The sequence below is a fragment of the Mandrillus leucophaeus genome, unplaced genomic scaffold (assembly GCF_000951045.1).
Source record: "Mandrillus leucophaeus isolate KB7577 unplaced genomic scaffold, Mleu.le_1.0 Scaffold102, whole genome shotgun sequence".
Lineage (NCBI taxonomy): Eukaryota > Metazoa > Chordata > Mammalia > Primates > Cercopithecidae > Mandrillus > Mandrillus leucophaeus.
This window is the reverse complement of record NW_012098321.1, coordinates 4602256-4627636: the sequence shown is the minus strand read 5'-3', so window position 1 is coordinate 4627636 and position 25381 is coordinate 4602256. Positions and strand designations below refer to the sequence as shown.

Genomic DNA, 25381 nt, shown 5'->3' with positions numbered 1-25381 from the left:
GAGAACCGGTGTCTATTGCTGGCTAAGAAACAAAATAGCCGTGTGTCTTCTAGCAGTCATATATGTTTTTGAATCTCTCTGTCTTTGTCCCTTTATAAAATGCAGAAAGGGACTGGGTGATTTTAAAATGCCTTTGTTAAAATATAGCAGAGAAAGGATTAAACCATATCTGTTCATATAGTCTTTGAAATACATTTTTGTATTGAATTATGTTGCTGTAGCAATATATATCACTCTGGTTGTGTGATTACATGGTGTTAGTCCCTTGCACTTACCCAGAACGGTGAGATAGGCCTTGGAAGTTTTGACAGGCATCGTAAATAAAGAACAAGTGTACTGTCCTTCATCAGAGAGAGACACATCACTGACACTAATACTCAATTCATGCCAGGAAGCGCGAACCAGCTCAATCCTATTGTCCCTTAAAGCTGGAAAGAGAAAATATTGAAAACGTAAATAAGAACATCAGAAAAAGTCAGTATTTTTAGACTATATATTTTCAACACAATACAATAAATGTTTTCTTTGGCCATACATTGAAATCTTACTTCTTGGAACAGTTTAAAAGAAAGTTTAAATACATTAAAATATTTTATCAGATATTTAAAAATCAAAGTAGAATTACGTGCTCTTTAATGTTTTCAGAAATCACTTTATAATTACATGATTACATCTAATACAATACTTTAGATGAGGTAGATACTGATGTTGATAAACATAGCTTTCCTCTGCAAATCTTTCATAGAATACCAGTGCCAAGAAAAACTATAAACAAAGTGGGTTCACTTCTATGGAGAGATAAATTTGGTAAACTGTGACTGAGGCAGGCCTTCCAAGGCAACAACAAAAATATTAGCATATTAAAAGCTCCCTGCAGTAGAGGCACTTGAACTATTTAAACTTGAGCTGATACTGAGCAGAAAGGCACCTGTAAACTATCCGACTTTTAAATTTGCTCTGATTGGTTGGTGCCTCTGCTGTACTGTAAGTTAATGTAGTCTTTCGTCTGAATCACCTTTTCTATCACGAGACACTCATTTTCACAGAAGATATTTTAGCATCTTGCTGAATTACGCTTCACTTGACTCATTTTGGGGGAGAAAAAAAGCATTAAAAAGTTTATCATTATGTGCTCCACTAAGTAGAGCTGTAAAATCTGGAATTAAGCAAGCGGCAAAAAAAAAAGCATACTCTAAATGGTAGAAAGAGTGAGGAGGACCAGTTAAAGACACCAGCACCCAAGGAAAATCCCAGTAGCTTCCCAAACAACAGTAAAAGATGATCCAGACCCAGCTTCTCCCAACCACAACCTAGAAACAGAAGTTAGTCTAGGTAGACTCATTTTTTTATTGCTGGTCAAATGAGAATCCATCCACCAATATCAGGAGAGACTGGGTTACCTGCAAGGGGAATGAAGTAGGAGCCTTACTAACAGCAAACAGCTAGGGAAAGTGACCTGTTTTTCCAAGGTGCCTAAGACTTCCCCTTGCCATCTGGAGGTACTGAACAGATAAGGAGCTCTAGTAGTGTGTGTGGAAAGTGAGGCAGGACGGTATACACAGGGACGGGATGTCTCTACAACAAGTACAGAGCCCTGGAAGTAATCCTCTTTTCATTAGCTAGAGCAGGGGTACGCAACCCCTAGGCCATGGGCCAGTTCCAGTTTGCAGCCTGTTAGGAACCAGGTCACCCAGCAGGGGGTGAGTCATGAGCTAGCCAGCATGACTGCTTGAGCTCTGCCTCCTGTCACATCAGCAAGGGCACTTCTCATAGGAGAGTGAACCCTGTTGTGAACTCTGCATATAAGGCATCTAGGTTGCGTGCTCCTTGTGAGAATCTAACTAATGCCTGATGATTTGAGGTCAAACAACTTCATCCCAAAACCATCCCCCACACACACCGCCCACCATCCATGGAAAAATTGTCTTCCACAAAACCGGTTCCTGGTGGCAAAAACGTTGGGGACTGCTGAGCTAGAGCATATTTTACCTCCCCTAGACCACTACAGCTTAGCCTGGGGAATCTCCTCTTGTCCCTTAGATGGTCCAGAAGAGATCAGTGTGGTCCCCAGTAGAATTAGATAAATCAACGTGTCCAAATAGCAGCACAAAGTCCCTAAAAATTAAATTCTCATTAGAACCATAGCCCATAATTGAAAGCTAGGACTAGTAACTGCTTCTGAGAATAAATTTAATTAGCATCCAGAGTCTCTTAACATAATAACCAAAATGCTCAGCATATAATAATTTTAAAAACTTACTAGTCATAATAAACACCAGGAAAATCATAACTGAATGAGAAAAAATGATCAACAGATGCCTATACTGACATGAATCAAATATTGAAATTTTTGACAAAAATTTGAAGAAGCCATTATAAAATTACCTTAATAAGCAATTACTAATTATCTCGGCACAACTGAAAAAAACATAAAACCTTAGCATGCAAAATGTTATTAAAAATGGATGTTATAGAAATAAAAATATAAAAGCCAATATAAAAACTAATTGGATTTGCTCTATAGCACAGTGAAAATAACAGAGGATAGAATCCGTTAATTTAAAGACAGAGAAATATAATTCACCCAATCTGAACAGCTGGGAGAAAATAGAAAGATAGAAAGAAAAGATAGGAAAGAACAGAGCCCCAGGGACCTGTGAGACAATACCAAATATCTGTCAGTGGTATCATTAGTGTCCCAGAAGGAAAGAAGGAAGAGAGTGGGACCAAAAGAGTATTCAAAGAAATAATGGTTGAAAACATTCCATATTTGGCAAAAGTCATGAAGATACAGAATCAATCAAGAAGCTGAGTGAAACTCAAGTAGGAAAAACCCAAAGAACCGTATGTCGAGATACATCAAAAGGAAACTTCTGAAAACGAGCATTATTGCCTGAACTCCACCTCCTGTCAGATGAATGGGGGCACTTCTCACAGGAGAGTGAACTCCACTGTGAAAACTAGACGAAAACTAGACAAACTTCTTGAAAGGAGCCCAAGAGAATGGCTTATTACCTGTAAGAGAATACAAATTCAAATGACAATACATTTCCCATTTCAAATCATGGAGGCCAGAGGAAGTGGTGCGTTTTTCAACTCCTGAAAGAAAAGAGCTGTGAACTATGATTTCTTAACCAGTAACACTATCCTTTAGGAATCAAGATGAAATATATATGTTCTTAGAAGAAAGAAAAACAGATAATTTGCCTCTAGCAGGACTGTCTTAAAGAAAAATGAAAGTTTTTCAAACATAATAGAATTAGTAATAAGAGGAAGTATTGAAGCACCAAGAAGAAGGAACAAAAATAATAGCAAAATATGAGAAAATAGAATAGATTACCTTTTTTCTGAGTTTTTTTCAAATACGTGATTAAAACAAAAAGCATAACTTTGATAATGTCCACCATTATTAGAGAAGGAATACTCAAGACAAGAAAAAAAGTGGATAGGGCAAAGATACCTAGTGGAAAGTAAAGTTTCCATACTTGAAGTGGTAAAATGTTGCTACCACTTCAGTTGTACCACAACTGTACCACACAGTCTAAATGTTGTAGACTGTGTAAATTACATCTGTTAATTGCAATACCCAGAGCAGCCACTAAGAAAGGCATACAAAGAATACACTCAAAAACTCTATAAATAAAGATGGAATCCATTTATATGATGTTTTGAGATAACAAAATTATAGAGGTAGAGAACAGAGTTTGGTTGCCAAGGGCTAGGGATGGCAGGGGGTGATGGAGAGTAGCGGGACATGGGTGTGGCTCTGAGAGGAAGAAGGGATCCTTGTGGTTCTGGAACTGTTTTGTCTCTTGATTGAAGTGATGGATACATGAATCTATGCATGTAATAACATTGTCTAGAAGTAAACATATATACACACACACTTACACATAGGAACACAAAAACAAATACAGGTAAAACTGATGAAAACCAAATAAGACTATTGAACTGTATCAGTGTTCGTTTCCTCACTGTGATGTTGTTTCATAGCTTTACAGCTGTTTCTTGGGTGAAGGGTACACAAGAGCTCTCTGTATTATTTCTTACAACTGCATATAAATCTACAAAAAATTTGATTAAAAAATTTTAATTCACATTTGACGGAGTAGGGGGAACAGTTAGGATATCAAAGCTTAAAATTCAATGTACACATTTGCTACACAAGAGGGTGATCCCAAATGCCATATATTTTTAAATTACCTGCACCTTCCCTATATGCTTTGTGAGAGGAGCAGATAATTATAAAATATATAACCTTTGGGAAAATTCTAAATCTTCGTGATTCTAAATATCTTTAAAAAATCATCCTCCCACACACTCAAATAATAAATACTTAAATGATGGTATCCCCTTTGCCGTCATTCTTTGTGAACTCTAATTGTTTAGGAAGACATATACTTGCAAATATTTTTAAAATTGATTTATACTGAACGTGAAAAATAAAGCAGGTCTGTGCTTGTGACTGTATTTAGATACAGCACACTTAAAAAAATTTCTATTTCATACTCTATCTCCTACATGCCATGATATAGATGCCTTGTTTAGCTGCCAGAGGAAAATAGTAGGGCACAAATTTGTTATCGTCACAGTAGGAACTCGTGCTATATCAACCCCTTTTTAAAACAATGATTTATCCACCTAAATATTTATCTTATATGAGTATATGTATTTATATATAATTTTGTAATTTTTATTTCTATGTGTACATATATATTAAATATATATGTATATTATGTATACTCATGTATTTTGTTCACACATTTTTTAAGAGGTCACCAAAAGGAAAAATCTCAAATTCCTGCCATGATACTGTATGGATAGAACATGTCACCCACCTCCTGTGTTCAATTTCATTTTCCCTAACACAAGCTCCATTGACACAGACAGCGCTGACAATTCTCAGTGAATCCTGACAAACGGAATTTAACTCTATTTTAGCCAGACTGTATTTTGGAACCTGTATAACATCGCTAAAGTTAAACTGAATTGCTCAAAACATACGAATATCAGACTTTCATATTTAAACCATTTTCACTGAATAAGGCTAAAGGTAGTGATTTGAAATCAAAAGACTTGGCTCCAGACACTTGTGTGAGGTCAGTTTCTGGTGATAATAACTTCTGATTCCTTCCATCTTTGGATTATGATGAGAATTGAATGATATCATGTAGAATGTAAAGTGACTTAAAATACATCTTCAGTGACATTTTAAAATTATTTGGGGTTTGGAATCCTGAGGGTAAACTAGATATTTTAGTGTCTGAAATGTTTCAATCAGTTCAACTTAGCAAATCACATAATACTTTCAGTTATTTATATGATTATTACCAGCCTTGACTAATTAAAAACTAGGCTCCGAAAAGTGGAACATATGAAGTTTCATGTAAGTTTCATTAGAGGTTAATCATATTAACTTGAGCAAGTTACTTAAATATGTCTCACTTGTCTATGAGGTAAAACTCATAGACATCACAGTGCTACATCACAATGAAAGTATAAAGAACGTGGTTTAGAATTTTAGATCTGAAATATATGAATATATATTTAAAAATGGACAACACATTCTTAAGGACCAAGAAACTGCCAAAATTACTACATGGATTATTTATTGTGTACATTTTCTTAATAGTTTATTGGCTAAACACTAGAGCTGCCTAACACGATTTTCCATGAACTGAATTTTTTAAGTAAATCCTACATCCACACTGTTAATCTTTTCAAATTCACAAACACTTATGATGTCATCTACAGTTCACTTTAAAACAGCATTTCAAGTACAAAAGAATATGGAAAAAACCTGTAATAGTCCAAAGAGGAATATACTATAACTCAACGGGTTCCCTGTGAGCAGGAACCTTGTTTCACTATTTCAGCACCCTGAGCTATAGCTATATACACAGTAGGCATTCATTCAGCGAGTAGCTATTGAATTGAAACTGAGAGCTAAACTCTGTCTATATGTGATAAGAACAGAGTGAAAAAGAGCTGAACTAGGAAGTCCTCTTCAATATCTCTCCACAGGATCCCCCATGGGACAGAAGCCAAAAAAAAAAAAAAAAGAAAACAGAAGAAAAAAAATGTTCCATTTAGACACTGTTAAGTATAAAAGAGCTAGAAATATCATGCTACAAAAATTTTTTTAAGTAAGTGACAGTTCACTGGAAAATGATCTCAACTACTGGATGAGTGAACTTTGAAAAGATTTTCATTTTACCTTACGGTTTCCCAAAACACAAAAGGCCACAGTTAATCAGTGACCATTCATATCATTTAACTTTTCTGTGTAGCCGTTCCCAAATACATAGTGAACCTAAATAAAGAATTGCAATATTGTCAGCGGAAATAAATTCAATCTTTTAAAAAATGTTTCCCTTTGAGGACACAGAAATAAATCATTACCTGAATGTCCTTTTCAATAATAAATTAAAAACTCAAACATTTTATTTTAAAATATTTTAAAACATTAAACTAGGATCAAATAAAGAATAAAAGAAATGAGCATGTGTAATAAAAGAAAAAAAGATCATTATTCACATATCAGAGAGATTAAAAATAAGCTAATGGGTTAAGTAGGCCACTTTGAAGTCATGCCCTAAAAGCCATTTAGTTACCTGCTACCCACCGGTGAGGTAATTTAACAGTTCAAAACTCTAAATTCTGAAATATTTCATCTTGGCTGCGTATAACACTCTACTATATGACCAATGAGTAAAATGATATTAAAGAGTACTTAATTCTGGATAAAATGATTTTTCCAATACACCATTGGTTTCAAATGGTTCATCAATCATACAAATGTGTATTTTGGATTCATGCTGAATAAAATAAAAATGCCAAAGACAATTAATTGGAGGATTTTAGACACATTTTATGCCCATTCCTAACAAAAGGTACCAGCATATTTAGTAAGTTGTATATTAATTAGTTTCAGATCAAATTAACTTAGTAAGAATAGTACGGTTTAATTTATGTAGCATTATTTATTCAAGAAGCTGCTAGCAATTTGTGAATACTTGCATTAATAGTTTTCTTTCCTTAAGTGTTATATTTATAAAGTTGATCACATACTCCTTGCTGGAAACTTTAAAAAGTATCTTTAAATTGATTTCTAGTGAGTAATAATTCATGTCACATTTTAGAATGCTTAAATCATGATTGAAAAATTATATTTCATTGTGAGTCACTTTTAAGAGGACATTAAAATGCAACATTTCTTACATTTTTTTCTAATTCACCCATCGGACATGAAAATTCCCCAAATTGGGGTTATGATATACCTTTTTGGACTTTTTTCAAGGCCTCACACATATCATGGTACATATTGATACCCATTAGTAATTTACTAGATTAAATTGAATATATGGATTATTAATCTTCAGCATACAATATTCTACAATTGTATTAACGACATTTTAGAAAATTCCATGTATTAAGTGAATATTTTATACTGTGTGATTTTTTATCATTATAATTCATTATATTTTACAGACAAGTACTAAAGGAAAACCTACATCAGGATGATAGAAATCACTTCAAGTATCCCTTGGCTACATAAATTCTCAATGTTAATATAATTAATGCCTTAAAAGTATAACATTTTACACTCATAAGCTTTAGCCAAGACAAACATTGCACACATTTAAAAGGTTTTAAATGTATTTAATCTCCAACCAGTAAGTTTCATTTCCTAACCTAAATTCCATGTCACTGATGTGGTAGGATTTCAGCAACCACAGGGCGTCAGCCTTCATTTCCCTTAGCCTCAGTGCGTGTGCTCTCCACCCAAGAATCCCACTTAATTCCTACAGAAAGTGTAGATGTGTCAGTACAATAAGCCAAGTGTTACCTAGGGGAAGATGTACTTAAAAACTCTACCCATAAGGCCTTTGAAGCAATATGGAATTTTATTTTGCTCTCTGTTGCCTGAGAGTAGACTACTTCCTCTGTCTCTAACTTTGTTCTCTAAGGTTACCCACACAAACACTGCTACTTCTAGACTTCTGCAACAGGCTTGCACTCTGCACATTGTCCACCGAGACCTCTGCTAATTGCTTACTCTGCTTTACTCCTATTGTTTTCTCCCAAGCTGGTCACTAACAGGACTGACTCATGCAATCTGCCAGACCTGTTTTTTTCAGGTGAAATCTCTACTTCCCCCAAGGATCAGAATCCGGACAAGAATTTGAAGCTTCAGTGAGGACAACTTTGTTTTTTATATACTAGAATAATTTTTCTGCTAATGAGATCTGTACCCTAATAAATCAGAAAGGAAAACTAAGTCAAATAAACTATAATAAAGCTTACAAAAAGGTCATAAGTCTAAGACTTAACACTTGTCAGATGTTATACTTTGTATCTTGAGCTGTATGATGAAAATATGCCACTAGATATTGCAAAAGAGGCAAGATGAAAGAAATCTAACCAGTCTTATTATCAAAATGTTATTTTATTTGTTGGTAGCTCCATACAATTTTATTGGATATATTAAAATCAGTGTGTGTCATTTGTAATAGTACAAATTGCCAGGGGAAAAAAAATAAGATTTGTGTTATAGACGGAATAAAATATCAAACAAGTGAATCTTTTTCTGTTTTGTTCTTTTACAGTCATACAACATAAAACAATCTAAATCAATCTTCTGGAAAATTGGTAAAAACCACCACTGCTCCAGAGCTCCTATTTTGTATACCAAGTTTCAGCCTGGACTGAATTTTTACTGAAACCAGAGTAAATGGAGTTTTCGAATAGAAATGCAAACAGAACCTATGCAATAAATCTGGAAACTGTGTCACTATTTGAAGAAAGTTTTTCAGTAATAGAATTTCAGTTTCTACACCCTAGTATTTCTATGTTTGGTATGGTAGTTTTATGAGAGAAGACTGTTAACAGATAGCCATCAAAATTAATTAACTACAAAATTCTAATACACATTTTCAAGAGCCTTATAGAGACAAAATATTTCCTCTCCATCCTCTAAAAATAAACGTTTGTGAATATTCTGTTTCCTTCTTCAAAACACAGTATTTCCCTAGGTGTTTGTCACATTACCGTTTTCATTTTTCTGGAGAAAATATATTTTGGTATTTGATAGCATTCACAATTTGAGACCACTCATTATTGGCCTAGATCTTTAGAACTAGAAAATGCTGTGGTATTTGAACCATACAATTTTTGTAAGCCCTCATTCTTTTTAACAACCTACAATATATTGGTCTCCTCATAGACATATGAAATTCGTTTTTTATATCTAACTATAAAACCACCATATGTAGCCATGTGGTGTAACTCTCATGTAGCATTTATATCAAAGAGACAAGAAGATTACATGTCATGCTATTATGGAAATGCATACACAAAGGTAGACTGGAAATCAAAACCATCTGCCTTCATTAGATAGAGAAATCAGCCCTTGGTATTGATAATCTGTCTTGTAATTTTACAGGATCCCATATTCTGTGAAAGCTTTTGGTTGATGCTTACAACACAGGAAGGGAAAATGACTCCAGACTACATTGTGTACAATTCTAATAATCCCAAAGTTGTTCCTTTCACAGCCTGAAATTTGGAATAAATTTTTCACAGTTCTGTTTTCATTAAGGTAATAACATAATGATTTAATGAAATAAACAACTTCTTAGAGTACACAAACTGAAAATCCAGGAACATGTTGTACAAAAGAAATTGTTCATTTTTATATTTTTAAAATGTAGACATAACCATAAAAATATTAAAATAATAAATTGTATTAATAATAGTCCATAATTTTCTAGGAAATGAGTTTAATATTTTTCATTGCCAATATATTTTTGCTACGGAAAGTTTAACCACTTGATCTTGCTTTCTTCCTTCAGTTTCCCCAATTCTTACTAATTTTTCCCTCGTGGGGATGGAGGAGGTGTGTGTGAATTTTTCGCAAATAAAATATTATCTTTAAAAAATTAGCAAGTTACTGATTATAATAAATATTGTTTCTAAGATATCTCACATACATCAAAAATTCAATGAAAAAGTGATGAGTAATACAAATTTAAAAAAATATCATTTACCATGTAGAATTTGAAGAATGACATCCTATTTTTTGCATTTAATTTAATTTTATTTTTTTGAGACGAGTTTCACTCACTCTGTCACCCAGGCTGGAGTGCAGTGGCACAATCTCAGCTCACTGCAACCTCTGCCTCCCTGGTTCGAGTGATTCTCCTGTCTCAGCCTCCCCAGTAGCTGGGATAGCAGGCACCCACCACCATGCCTGACTAATTTTCCTATTTTTAGTAGAGACGAAGTTTCACCATGTTGGCCAGGCGTGATCCGCCTGCCTTGGCTTCCCAAAGTGCTGGGATTACAGGCTTGAGCCACCACGCTTGGCTGGCATCCTACTTTTTAAGGCATTTTCTATGATATTGAATTTTCTTTCTTTAAATGATTTATTATTTTTCTTTATCACAGAGTGATCTGAATTGGTTTTTAACAATTCCATTTATATGAAGTTACATGTTAACATTTAGAAATTGTGTTAATGCTCTGGCTTGAATGTCTCCTCCGTAGCTCACATTGAGATTTAATTGTCATTGTAACAGTATTAAGAGGTTGGCCCTTTAAGGACTGATTAGGTCATGGGGGCTCTTCCTTATGGAGCATTTTAATGACTTCAACAAAGAAGTTTTGGGAAGTGTCCTTCTACCTTCTGCCATGATACAGCACAAAGACCCTTGCCAGATGCCAGCACCATGTTCTTACACTTCAGCCTCCAGAGCCATGAGCCAAGTGAATTTCTACTGTTTGGAAATTATCCAGTCTGTGGTATTTTGTTATAGCAACATGCAACAGACTAAGACAGTCAATGTAAACAAAATTTCATGACATTCAAATTGATAACAGGTTTTAGCAAAAGGCAGAAAAAAATAAATGTAAAAAGGAGAGGCGGCATATTTTAATACTTTGCCACAACTAAAAGATAAAATTTTGGAAAATTTAAGCATATTTTCTTGTAGTATATAGTATTGAGTGTATCTAAAGTGTATATATGTAAAATGTATTAAAATAAATATAAATTTATATAAAGTATAAATATAAATACAATAATATGTATACATTGTATATATGAATAAATATATAGATAAGTGAGAAGGGCAGTTTAAGATGGAGTAGGGCAAAAAGCCAAAGTAAAATTAAAATTATTGAAGTTGTGATTCCTAGGGCGAATGAAAGTGACTGATGAAAGGTAATTTGATAAACGTCTTTTATAAATGAGTAAAATAAGGGCTTTTTTTTTTAGCAATTCATGTAAGAAATGTTCCAAAACTTACCAAAAAGATTGGAAAAAATATACATCAAATTAGACATATCATGTGAAATTTATAATAAAAGAACACATTGTGTTTTATTAAATATAATGGTTCAGCAGTAACTGTGAATTTCTACTTTGTAGCTAGTTTGAAATGAGATATACTGTGGAGGTGACTTCTGAAACCCAGAGAGAAAGCTCTGAACACACACTGCTCTTACTAATTCTCAAGAGGGAAATCCATAGTGTGATATGTACAGCTTCAAAGTCTTCTGTACTTGCTGACTCCACCACCATCATAGGAATCTTTGAGATCTAGACTCACAGGCTTTGAGCTTGACTTGGCCTTGGTTACACAGGCAGCCCAACAACCAGCTTACACTGTAGAAAAGATCCTGGCTGTCTCTTAGGGAGCTTTCACTGAGATAATGGGGACAGTATGAAAGGAAAGATTGTTTAAAATAGTCTTCCAATGCAGGAGAGAATAAGAAAAATACATGATTTGAAAATAATTTGCTAATAAACTGTGTTTTGTTCGTATGTTCCACAACATATTTTGAATAGCCACACTATACAAATAATTTGGGGAATTTCCCAACTGGACCAAAAAAAAGGACCTTTAAAAAAATTCTTAAAGAAGTGGATACCTACCAACCATGTGATTAATAGAAGGGCAGTAGATAAACCTAATGTCTCATCAAAGATGGATATAGGAACACAGTCATCACATAGAGGAAAAATCGCATGATGATGGTGATAGTGATGATGATGACGACGATGACGATGATAGAGTAATGTTAATTTACGGAGTATGCGCTATCTGACAAAACATTTGCTAAGTGTTTACATAGATTTTTCTACCTTTTATCTTCACAATAGCTCATTGAGACTTACACTAGCATTATTTCTCTTCTAAAGATGAGAAACCTAAACATCAGAGAGGTTCAGTAACTCACCCAAAGTTACATAGATAATATATATCTGAACACAGATGAACAGATGAGTGTTCAGCCAGTCTGACTCTAGAACCTATAGATCTCTTAAATATCACATTCAAGTAACTTCCTAGCTAATAATTACTAATGCTCATATTCAATCTGTTTGAAAAGCTGTGATGGTATCTTATTAAATATAAGACTGATGATAGACTAACCAGACTTAGAAAACATTCAGTGGTTTTGATGTGCATTCTCTAATGATTAGTGATGTTGAGAGTTTTTTAGTGTACGTTTTGGCCATGTGTATATCTTCTTTTGAAAACTGTCTGTTCATGTTTTGTCCACTTTTTAATGGGGTTGTTTCTTTCATGTAAATTCAACTTCCTTATAGTTGCTGGATATTAGACCTTTCTCAGATGCATAGTTTGCAAGCATTTTATCCCATTCCGTAGTTTGTCAGTTCACTCTGTTTATAGTTTCTTTTACTGTACGGAAGCTCTTAAGTTTAATTAGATCTCATTTGTCAACTTTTGCTTTCGCTGTGATTGCTTTTAGCATCTTCACCATGAAAGCTCTGTCAGTTCCTATGTCCAGAATATTATTGCCTATGTTGTCTTCCAGGGTTTTTATAGTTTTGGGTTTTACATTTAACTCTTTAATCAATCTTGAGTTGATTGTTTTGTATATTGTATAAGAAGGAGAGTGTAAAATAGTTCAACCATTGTGCAAAGCAATGTGAGGATTCCTGAAAGAGCTAAAAACAGAATTACCATTCAACCCAGCAATCCCATTATGGGATATATACCCAAAGGAATAGAAATCATTCTACCATAAAGACAGATGCATACATTTTTTTTCACTGTAGCACTATTCACAGTTGCAAAGACATGTAATTAACCTAAATGTGAATCACTGGTAGAATGGATAAAGAAAATGTGGTACATGTATACTATGGAATATTACACAGCCATACAAAAGAACAAGATCATGTCCTTCGTGGGAACATGGATGGAGTTGAAGGCTATCATCCTTAGCAAACTAGTGCAGGACAGACCACCAAATACAGCATTTTCTCACTTATAAATGGGACCTAAATGAGGAGAACACACAGACACAAAGAAGGGAGCAGACACCAGGGCTTACCTGAGGATGGAAGAGGGGAAGAAGGAAAGATCAGGAAAAAATAACTAATGGGTACTAGGCTGAATACCTTGGTGACAAAATAATCAGTAAAACAAATCTCCATGACACAAGTATACCCATATAACAAATCTGCCCTTGTACCCTGAACCTAAAGTAAAAGTTAAAAAAAAAAAGTCAACAGCAACAACAACAACAACAACAAGTTAGTTAGCCCAAACAAGCTAAATGACTCTTTGTCTATGCATCTATTCAAGATAAATAAGGAATTTTACCAAGCAGAAAATACTAAGTCGGTGCTGCATTTTGAAGTGATCAGAATTGTTTCTAATGAGCCCAGGAGATCTCATGTTATAGTAAGAACAGTATAAAAGTAATCTCCTGCCATACACACTGGGATTGGCAGTGGTAGATTACATTCGAGAAGGTTCAGAACTCACAAGTAAAATGTAGGCAGATAGAGTCGGGCAAGGTGGCTCACCCCTGTAATCCCAGCACTTTGGGAGGCCAAGGCAGGCGGATCACGAGATCAGGAGATTGAGACCATCCTGGCTAACGTGGTGAAATGTCTCTACCAAAAATACAAAAACTAGCCGGGCTTGGTGGCGGCACCTGTAGTCCCAGCTACTCGGGAGGCTGAGGCAGGAGAATGGCGGGAACCCGGGGGGCGGAGCTTGCAGTGAGCCAAGATGGCGCCACTCACTCCAGCCTGGGCCACAGAGCAAGACTCCGTCTCAAAAAATAAAAATAAAAATAATTTTTAAAAAATGTAGGCAGAAAAAGGAAACAAGAACTTTAACAGCAATGAATCACGGGCATGGTGGTAGTTAGAAGTATCTGAGATCCCACAAAAATTAGGAAAGTTGAAATCCCAGATGACTCTACGGGACTCCCTGTGTTAATGAGCCTCAAATTAGGGCCTGGGTTAAGAACCAGCACATTTATGAACCATTTAGTTGTAGAACAAAAAGGAATTTGAGGGTAATATGAATGTCCCCTCTCATCACACATCGTATCTGAAGAAATACCTTCCTACTAAAGAATGAATGGAACGAAGCTGACTACTTTTCTAAAAAAAAAAAAAAAAAAAAAAAAAAGTTTTATTCCATATTTACATTCAGTAACTAATTGTTTAGTGAAGGGCTGTCATGCGACCAGATTCAGTCAAAAAAATGTGAGTAAAGTGACACATTTCACTGCATTGCCGAGCTTTAAGAAGTTAGCAGAGCTTCTGTCCAGTTAGCTGAGCTAGTGAAGTTTTAGCATTACCATAACAGAAAAAAATGAATTAACTAAAAAGTAAAATGGGCAGCATGAAAAATACGATTTATCATAAAGGGATATCATTCTTAAAAATTACTATAGAATTTGCTACAAAAACCAGAAAAATATTATAAAAGTGTTTAAATCCTCAATATGCTGTAAGAAGATATAAACTCCATTAAAAAACAGAAAGACACATAGAAAAACTAATCTGAAATATTACAATAAAAGATCAAATTAAAAACGGAGATGAAGATAAAGGTTCAAAAGAAGAATTCAAGCCCAAACTCAGAGTAGCCAAAGCTGTATAAACGCAGTGCAAAATGGAAACAATGATTTAGTTAACCAGCTTGAGATAGCTCAGAAAGCAGAAGACAAGGAGTACATACAAGAGAAGGAAAAGATTACACACAAAGACAAATTATTGAGAAAAATAACACTACGACAGCACAATTGAAGGCATATTAGTAGCATCATTTCTATAGCTAAAAGTCATTTGTGTTTTCATTAGAATAGTTATTAAATCTCAAAAACAAAGGAGTAATTTCATCACAACCTTGAGGACAAAAATTTCATAACCAACCACTTTATCTTCCACATGATATTGCAATAGAAAAATCGTTACACATTCAAGGTCTCAGAACAATATTACCTATTTACCTAAGAAATTCATTAGTCAATCAAGATAATAGACTGTCAATTAAGGTAAGAATTGCATCATTCGAGTGAAAGTCGTTTCCGTTTTAACCTACATTTGTATGAAAAAAACTGGCATCATGGATTTATAGTAATGAAAAAGTATAAATAAATTAATATCCAACATTGTAATTTTAATGGAATATTAGAAAGCTTTCATGTTATAAGCCTGAAAACCTTTACAATAGGAAAATAATATAACCTTAATTGAAAATAGAAGAGAAAGATGTTTAAAAAAAAAGTGTTCAATATGTTATCTATTCTATAATAAAATAGAAAATGTATCTAAATAGATTGATGAAATTTGGGACTCTTTTCTTGCTTCTTTGAGCTTTTCTGAATTTTAAAATTTTTATCAGCTAAGTTATATGATATCTATTTATCTATTTTTAAAATGTTATGCTGAGAAGATATAAAATAAAAATCACAGATTGTAGTGTTGGCACCTTATTATATTACTACTGAAATTGACTATTTGCTGGCTGTAGAGCTGATTCACTTGTTTAGACTGTGTTTTAGCAAGAAACATGGCGTAAGATCTCATCTTAAGATGTGAAAGCAAGGCAACACAGAAATAGATGAGGCTCCAGAAAACAAAAGAAAAAGGAAAAGGAAGTGGTGATTATATTAATCATGTGAAAGTCTTCTTATACTTGCCAATTCACTATTTTCATCACTATTCAAGATCAGATACCAATTTTCTGAAGAAGTGTACAATGCTATTTAAGGAAAATCACCCATAAAATAAGCATAATTCCAAATTTTTCAAAGTATTTCTTCTTGTAGCACTAAATACTTCTTAAGTTCTTATGCTGAAACAATACAATTCACTATGCTTGATTTATGCATTACACAGATGTGGATCTTCATTATGGCTTCCCCAGATTTTGAAAAATAAATCCTTTTTAAAATATTTAATGTTTAAGAAACATTTCTTTCAAACAAAATACATTTACTCTTGAGACTGGTAACAGCATAAATGTTCTCATCTGTGATAGAGGACATAATATTATGGGAAATATTTCCACGATAAAATAATATATAATCAATATATTCTTTATGTATTTATTTATGAGGATTAGGAAGAAAACCATCTTTAAGACACATAGGAGCACACAATAAATGTGACAGACTTGAGTGATGACATAGTACTGTTTTGTCTGTGATGCTGACACAAAACAGCAAAGGACACAAAACTGTCAGTCTTCTTGTTTATCTTCTATCTGAAACTAATAAAAGAAGGAAGGTGATTGACAGCATCTAGACATAGACACTGTCTTAGACATACAGTTGTTACATTTTACACATACACAAAAGTACTATCTTGATGGTTTTAAAGATGCTTTACCTCTCTAACTTTCTAAGCTGTCATCTTTATCTAAAAATAATAATAAGGGAATTTATAGTATGATTATACTAAATGTTAAATATTATCCCTCTTAGAAATGACTATTTTTTTCATAATTTGTGAAATTCATGCTGTTATTCATTCTATCAGAAATTATCCTGTTAAAAAATTGCACAAACTTGAATCTGTAAGAAATGACTACTCCTTAATGTACTATTTGTATAGAATGAATACATGTTTGTGCATGCGTGTGTTATATGTGTGTTTGTGTATGTGTGTATGTATATATACATATTTATGTGTTCGGGTAGAGAGAGATTAGACCAGTCATGCTGAAAGTAGGAAAGTAGGAAAAGAATAATGGGGACACATAGAAAAAAAAAACAGAAGAACACATAAAATTGAATTTTTTGTAATATATATTTTTTCAAATATATAAATTATTTATTAAAACATTCCTTCAAAACACTGAATATGTATAGAGGAAGTTCCAAAGAAGTAGAAAGTGCCTGTACTGATTTTTAAGAGCCTGCAATTTATTTGAAGGAGACTAAATGTACAGATATAAAATACGTAGGTGATAATTGCAAAGCAACATGAAAACAAGTGAATAATAATGTGGCATAAAATTCATAAATCAGAGCTAGGGATAGAATGTAATTAAATAAGACTCTAATGAATCAAGTTCATTAGAAACTGTTCTAGAAACTTTGAATATGGAGTTAGGACAGTGACTGACTGAAATCTGCAGAAGGATGTTAAATGTCAAAACTTAGCTCCAACAAAAGAAAAGACGGACTCAGTAACAGGGTGGGTAGGTCCAGAAAAGGTAACAGTACCTCAGCAAGCCCAAATATATACTGATCTCTTGCCACCCACACTTATTTTGCCTTTCTTAGTAAAATGTTAGTAATTACTGGTAGGCAAGCAAAACTTGTCCACTTCGGGGTTCTCTGCTACTGTTGTCGTTGTTATTATTGTTGTTATTATTATTATCATCATTATTATTATTTAAGACGGAGTCTCACTCTGGCACTATCTGGGCTCACTGCAACCTCTGTCTCCTGGGTTCAAGTGTTTCTCCTGCCTCAGCCTCCCAAGTGGGGTTTCTCTTCTTACAACTGCCTCTGTTCATGGTGTCCCACCTACAAACCTCCCAGTTCCAAAATTCTATTTATTTGGAAAGGCTATCTATCTCATAGCTTTGCATGAAAATATTGCTTTCCACTCTCACTGAAATGCCATATTTCTTGAAATTCTTTAAATATCGTTCTCATTTCAGGTTTATCCGTCTCTATGATTTATTGTAGTTTTCTGTGATAATATTGTATGTATTGTAGTTTAAGTTCTGTAAAGGTAGTGCTGTGTATTTATCTGCTTCCCTCTCACAGCTTAACTACCAGCTGTGACTTAGCACAGCTTAAATCACAGTTTAGACTCATAAAAATATAGACATGGTTATAAGGTTTTCAAAAAATTTCTAGTCCTATTATCATTTGCAGAAATACTATTTTTCCACATGAAAAAATTTCAAACATGTTTCTCCTGAAAATGCCACTATAGTGCACTAGTATTTATGTGTTTGTATTCCATTTCTTATTTTACCAATAAACACTCATTCCATCAAGGAAAAGTGATTCGGAAAAACTGTATCAGGATTTCCTCATAAGTGGGTGCAGGAGTTCATATTTTTGCTCCATGCTTTCTTTGCAAACATATAATAATAAAAATATGAAGAAAAAAGCAACACACACACGTTGTATTTGGAGGACCAGTTTTTTAAATAAATAGATAAGCAGAGAAGAACCACATACAATGAGAACTACAGGTCTGCTTATTTGCAGGTCTGAAGTTTGTTCCTAGGGAGTGAAAGAGACTTCAGTGCTCCCAGACAGAAACAGGAGCAGGCATAGAAAGTTCTTGAAGCCAGGGCCTGGAGTGAGCCTCTCCAGCTCTTTGAAGGAAGCTAAGAGTAAAAACTCACACCACCTAGGCTGTGGCTTCAAACAGCTTGCAGGCCTGTAGCGGTGAGAACACAGACACAGCCTTGTAATCGAGAACTGACCAAAATGCCTCTCTAACTGCATCACGATGCCCTGCCTAAAATGTCTTGATTTAAAAAGTATTTCTGAGCTGGGAGCCCAGGGAGTTAAGTGACTGCAGAGATAAGATAACTCTCAACCTCAAGACAGGAAGAGTGAATACAGAGATGGGAAGTGAGGGTTGGAATAAAAAGGAGAAAGGCTAGAAAAAAAAAATTCTAGCTTCCAAGGAGTATTCAAAGAAAATTGGATAAAACATAATATTATGTATCGGTTACACAAATAATCTAAAGTGTGTTTAAGATGCTTTCAGTAATAAACGAAGGGATAATTTCCATTAACATAAAGTAAGAAATTACAAAACAAATTTAAAAAGGTCAATATGTAAAGAAGTAATTTTAAATTGTATTAGAAAGTAGTCACTTGAACTGTACTTGGAATTACTAAATTCATTGCTGTTGTTGAGGAATTTAGTGGCAAATCACTCACAAAGATATATTCCAAATAGGATAACAGTTGAGCAATCAGAGGCTAAGCTGACAGCCTTCAGTACATACAGCTAAGAGTAAATCCAGCATAATGGAATGGTATAGTAGTATCATTTCAATAAATAATTGCAGTAACTTTCCCAAAACTGAAGAAATACTTAAGAAGGGAAAGTTACAGGCAAATTTCTCACAAAGATAAATGCAAAGAATACTAATCAAAATATTTAGCAAACTGAATTTGTTAGTGTAAATAGAAAGTAATTCATTCTTACTGATTTGGGTTTAGTCCAGCATGCAAGGTGTTTACAATTACAGAAAAAATAACCAGTGAATTTTGATATACTAACAAAATAAAGGAGGAAAAGCCCATAACTATCTTAAAGAAGGCATACAAGTATTTTACAAGATTAAGAGCAATCATGATAAAACTTGAAAGAAAAAGGAACTGGTGGTTTTACTTTTCATGCAGATGATCATTCATTCCAATCACTCTCCTAGTTCCTGAACTCTCGTCCTAAGATCCCAGCCTCCGCTCCTTCTCAGTCACTCTGCAGATGTGCTCTTTACATTTTCATAAGCAGTACACGCAGCCCTTCCACATTCCACACATTCTACTTGCTGACCACCAACTCCCATCCCTCCAGTCCGCTCTCTCTGGGACTCAAATGCAACCAGAACATTTCATTCTTAGATGCTACTACACTTTGATTGTCATTCAAGCCTGTCATGTCCTCTTTTCTGATCTTATTTGGCTTAGATTTCATGCTCCATTGAGCAAATATGTATTATTAAGTGCTGTTTAGGGGTTCCTGGTGGCACATTTTGACCACGATCACTTTCTGATTCAATCATTTTTCGCTATTATAACAGAATACAGCAGACTGGGTAATTTATAGAGAAAATGATGTACTGGCTCATGGTACTGGATACTGAGAAGTCTAACCTCAAAGTGCTAGTGTCTGCTGAGGTCCTTGTGCTGCATTATCCTGTGGCAGAAGAGCAGAAGGACAAACAAGCATGTGAGACAGAGAGAAAAAGAGAGCCAAACTCCTGCAATAAATAACCCACTCCTGTAATAAGGGCATTAATCCATACAAGAGGGCAGAGCCCTCATGACTGAATCACCTCTTAAATGCCTCATCTCCCAATGCGATGACACTGGCAATTAAATAACCACATGATTTTGGAGGGGACATTCAAACCATAGCAATCCCTTACATTCCCTTTCAACTTCCTCATCTCCTCACTTAGAAAGACCACATGTGAGTTAAACAGATTTCACACTACTCCCTTATTCATGCCTATAACCTGCGTATAAAATGCTTTCAACTTATCTTAGTCATTCAAGGCCATCAATATGCTTACAATGCCTAAATTTATGTCTCCAGCATAAACCTATTTCCTCAACCCATTACCCATACACTTAACTGACTTAACACCTCTACTGAATACAGAATAAGCAATTCAGAATTAACACGTCCAAAGCAGAGTTCTTGATAACATTTCCTCTCCTAACCAGCTCTTTCAGTCTTCCACATCTCAGTGAATAACTCCATCATCTAGTTTTTCAGGTAAAAAACATTTGAGTTGTTCTTATCCCTCCATTTTTTCAATCACCAGAAAATACATCACCAAATACTAGCAATTGTATAATCAAAATTCAAATTCACCACCTATCATTGCCTCTACTGCTTTCACTATGGACCAAGCCATTCTGATACCTTACCTGGGTTACTAAACACATCACTCCGTGTTAACTATACATTTCATCTTATAGTCAAAATCATCTAGTAAGAGTAGTTTGGCTCATATGCATTTTATAGAAAGATAAAATTTGGTATCATTTGTATGTGGCAATTAACAGGTTAATTAAAAATAATAATGACAAAAATTTGTTACTATGATTATCCTGGATAAAATAAACATTAATATAAATTTCTATTGTTTTCATTTGGGGAACTAATATTGTCACCATTGTTCACAATGTGGACTACGTTGGCACAAGCTCGGAAATATTCTCGAAATATAATTCAATTCTTGTAATTCAAAAACTTTTCGTAAGATTTTAACTTCAAAGGTCTATGAAAACTATACAACATAAAGGATACCAAATTGCTTAGAATCATCTAGGTAGACAGATTCTATTCCTCTTATTAAGTTATTATAAAATTATATTTTCTTGATAAGCACTCAGAAATAAATAGCAGCGAAGTAATTAAAAGGAGAATAAGAAGTACCCTAATTGTGAGGACTAAAATGGTCAAGTCTTGTACTGCTAAGTAAAATGGTGAAAGTGAATTCATTGATGTAACATGAGACATCATTAGCTAAAGAAAGTTTTGAGAACAAAATACACAGAATTATGATCAAAGTGATTTCTCTGACCTTAGTGAAAATAGTTCTGAGAAGCAAGGAATAACTTACATAATTAATTTTTTGTTCATTGTATTTATTAATAAAAATTATTGTAATTACGCAGCATGGAGTAGATTGAATGGAAGGATGGAAGAGATGTCAATATGAGGTAAGTGATGAAGACGAATGTACATATTTTTGGTACTATACCAGGACATATTATATTAAATTTTCTTTTAAGTTATTTTAATTTATTTATGATATTATTAGCTTTGAATGAATATTTTCTCTTATTAAAATAAATACAAATTATAAAAAATGCAAAATATTCTATCCATCTCCATATATTTTAATTTGGAGGAGGCCAAGAACCATATGTGTTATATTATTCATTATATCTTAGCTCCTGACAAATAAATATTTGTTACATTGAATTTCTCTTATTACTATCACCATCGACAAATATCCACTGATTAAAGTATAAGCTAGTATGTTTAGGATTATATAACCATTTTATGAAAAACGTGTATCTGCAGCCTATTCCTATCCCCTGACCTCCAGAGGATGTACACAACTGCCCACTCCACATCTCCAGTCGCATGTTATGATAGTCATCTCCAATTTAATGTGTTTAAAACAGAATTTCCACATTTACCTTCCTGAATTTCTCCTACTGAAATTTTCCCCCTCCATTTTATGTCAGCCTCATCCTTTCTCAGGCCGTAAACCAGAAAGTCATCCTTGACTCTCATCTTTCTCTCAAATCCTACATCTAACAGTTAACAAACGCTTTTAGGTCTATTTCAACTTACATATCAGGAATTACACATTACAAATTCCTGATATGTAATTGGAAATAGACCTAAATTGGAAATAAGCATTTCTCACTATCTCTACTCCTAACACTCTACTTCAAGCCACAAATATTTCTCCTATTTTTGAGACTCCTAACTGATCTTTCTGGTTACCTTCTACAGTCTATTCTCAACACAACAGCCAGAGTGATCCTGCCAAAAACTAGCTTATGCTCAGACACTTTCAATGACCTCCTGTCCTGCTCACTGAAAAGCCACATATTCTTACACTGGTCCACTGCGCTTGGCAGAATCTGCCTCTTTCTTACCGTCACTTCTGTGACTTCATATCACACTGCTCTCCCCCTAGCTCGCTCTGTTTCAGCCACATTGACCTTGATGCTGCTCCTCGATGACAGGAGCTATATTCCCACCTCAGAGTGTTTGTGCTTCATTTTGTGGTGCTTTCACCCCTGATAATCCACAAAATAGACTTTCTCACTTCCTTTAAGACTTATCTGACCACCCTAATTGTTATAGTCTGAATGTGTGTGTCCCCCTTCCTCCAAATTTCATATGTGGAAACCCTAACTCCCAAAGTGATGAAACAAGGAAACAGGGACTTCTAGAGCTAGGATTTGGTCATAAGGTCAGAGCTTTCGTGAATGGGATTAATGCCCTAATAGTACCTAAAAAACTCTACTCTCTCTGCCTCTCTACACAAGAAGATGGTGCTATCAATGAACCAGAAACCAGGCCCTCGCCAGAGACTGGAACTTGATCTTGGACTTCCCAGCCTCCAGAACTGTGAGAAATAAACTTCCACTGTTTATAAGCCACTCAGTTTATATTTTGTTATAGCAGCATAAATAGGACGAAGATACTAAATTTGGTATTGCAATTCCTATCAAACTACCTTATTCCTCTTTCTTTTTTTTCCTCCATATAACAGATCACCAGATAACATAATGCAAATACATATTACTTACTTATCTTATTAGACGATCCCTTCAATAGTCTGTAACCTTATCTTGTTAGATGATCCCTTCAATAGTCTGTAACCTCCATTTAATCCAAGATTTTTGTTGTTTTTGTTCCTTTCTGTGCCTCCTGTGTCCACACTTATTTTGTGTGGCACAAAATAAGTAACCAAGGAATATTTTTGAATGAATGAATGGATTTACTAAGTATGTAAATAGTATCCATGAATATGTAATAAATATTTTAAAATTATATAGTGTTCAATCATGTTTCTACACTTCAAAATAAATACATAGATGTCACAGGCTCACAGTGTAACAGCTGAAAAGAGCTAAAGATATAATAGGTAAAAAATCAATTCAAATATTAACAAAAATAAGAATAGGTTATGTTTTCATAATTTAACATGAATGTATGAAATGGAAATGGGAAAAAATCCCCCTTCAAGGGGAATGATGAAAAATTCATTTATGGCATAGACCAACTAATATAAATATAACAGTATTTCTTTAATTAACTTATAAGTTTGCCAAAATTCCAACCAAAATTCTACTGATTTTTCTTTCAAAAATTTTGCGAATGAGAACAACATAAAGAGTGACATAAGGAGAACAAAGAAAATGTTTTAAGGTACTGCGAGGACAGTTAATACAGGTAGGTACTGTCCCAGCAAGGAAAGTTAGGAAAAGCACTTCTGAGAAAGTATTGATTGAAATTAGATTTGGAGAAGGAAGACTAAGAGTCAACAAAGTGAGAGTGTTTGAGGGTGGAGGATGAGTGTCTAGTGAGAGGAATTTGCAGAAATGTTTAATCACATAGGAAAATGATTACATCACTTAGAAAAGCCTATCTTGGCCAGGCACAGTGGCCAAGCACGGTGGCTCACTCCTGTAATCCCAGCACTTTGGGAGGCCAAGACAGGTGGACCACTTGAGCAGCAGTTTGAGACCAGCCTGGCCAACATGGTGAAACCCCGTCTCTATTAAAAATGCAAAACAATTAGCCAGGTTTGGTGGCACATGCCTGTAGTCCTAGCTACTTAAGAGGCTGAGGCAGGAGAATATCTTGAATCCGGGAGGCAGAGGTTGCAGTGAGTCAAGATCGCACCACTGCACTCCAGCCTGGGCGAGAGAGTGAGACTCCATCTCAAAAAAAAAAAGAAAAGAAAAGCACAAGATAGCTTGTATATATATCCAATTATGTTTACATACAGAAAGAAACACTAAAATGACAATAGGGTTAGTGTGTGAGTAATGGGTTGTGAATAATGTTTATTACTTTTTCATCATTTCTATACTTCTCAAATAGTATACAATGAGAATATTTTGTAACAAATGTCACAAAATGAAAAGGTTTGTGGCTGAGTCCTTCAAATATCTTCTGTTGTTTGAAGGTATTAAAAATTGTAGCTCACGCTGAGTTAAGCTCACTCATTTGGGATATCAGGAGCATCCATTTGTTTACTAAACCATCAAATAGGCTGTCTTGTTACTCTTTTTCTACATATCATAGTAGCAATAAGCCACTCCATGCTAAGCTTTGGCACATGATTAATGTGTCAGCATGTAGGTGCTTTAGTGGCCTTGGCATTCTATTGCTAAAGGTGAATTCAGCGAAGTCCAGCAACGCGCGTTTGCCAATCCCATAAAAATGCAATATAAACTGTTGACCTGCCAGTGCATATAGCAGTGAGTAAAGTGTAATTGTATTCAACTCACATACTTCAGGTAATAAAGGAATAGTTTATTATCATTGCAGGTGCGGAAACCTGCCAACATTTCAGCCATCTGGGCTTCCTCAGGGCAGTATACGAGTAAAATATGTGAATGAGACATGTGAGTTGAATTCAGTTTTACTCATTTTTTTCCTGTTATGGGCTCAAAAGAAACTGCATTAAATATTTTGCAAAAGTCATCTGCAATGTTAGTTTACTTTAGAAAGCCATCAACTTTTAGTAATTTAAGCCCATTAGTTTTCTCATTGAAGTGCTTGTGTCTGAATGATAATGGGTGTTCAGATGGCATTTTATAACAAGAGAATTGTGTTAAA

General features: G+C 34.5%; 1 protein-coding gene across 3 annotated transcripts in view; it reads right to left on the bottom strand.

Annotated features, from left to right (window-relative positions):
- CADM2 (cell adhesion molecule 2) overlaps positions 1–25381 on the bottom strand; it is a 1174747-nt gene that overhangs the window by 188793 nt on the left and 960573 nt on the right. For all 3 annotated transcript variants that reach the window (XM_011976654.1, XM_011976649.1, XM_011976643.1), the window contains one exon: positions 276–428. In XM_011976654.1, coding sequence (XP_011832044.1) covers positions 276–428 — 153 coding nt within the window. The remainder of the gene's footprint in view (positions 1–275; positions 429–25381) is intronic.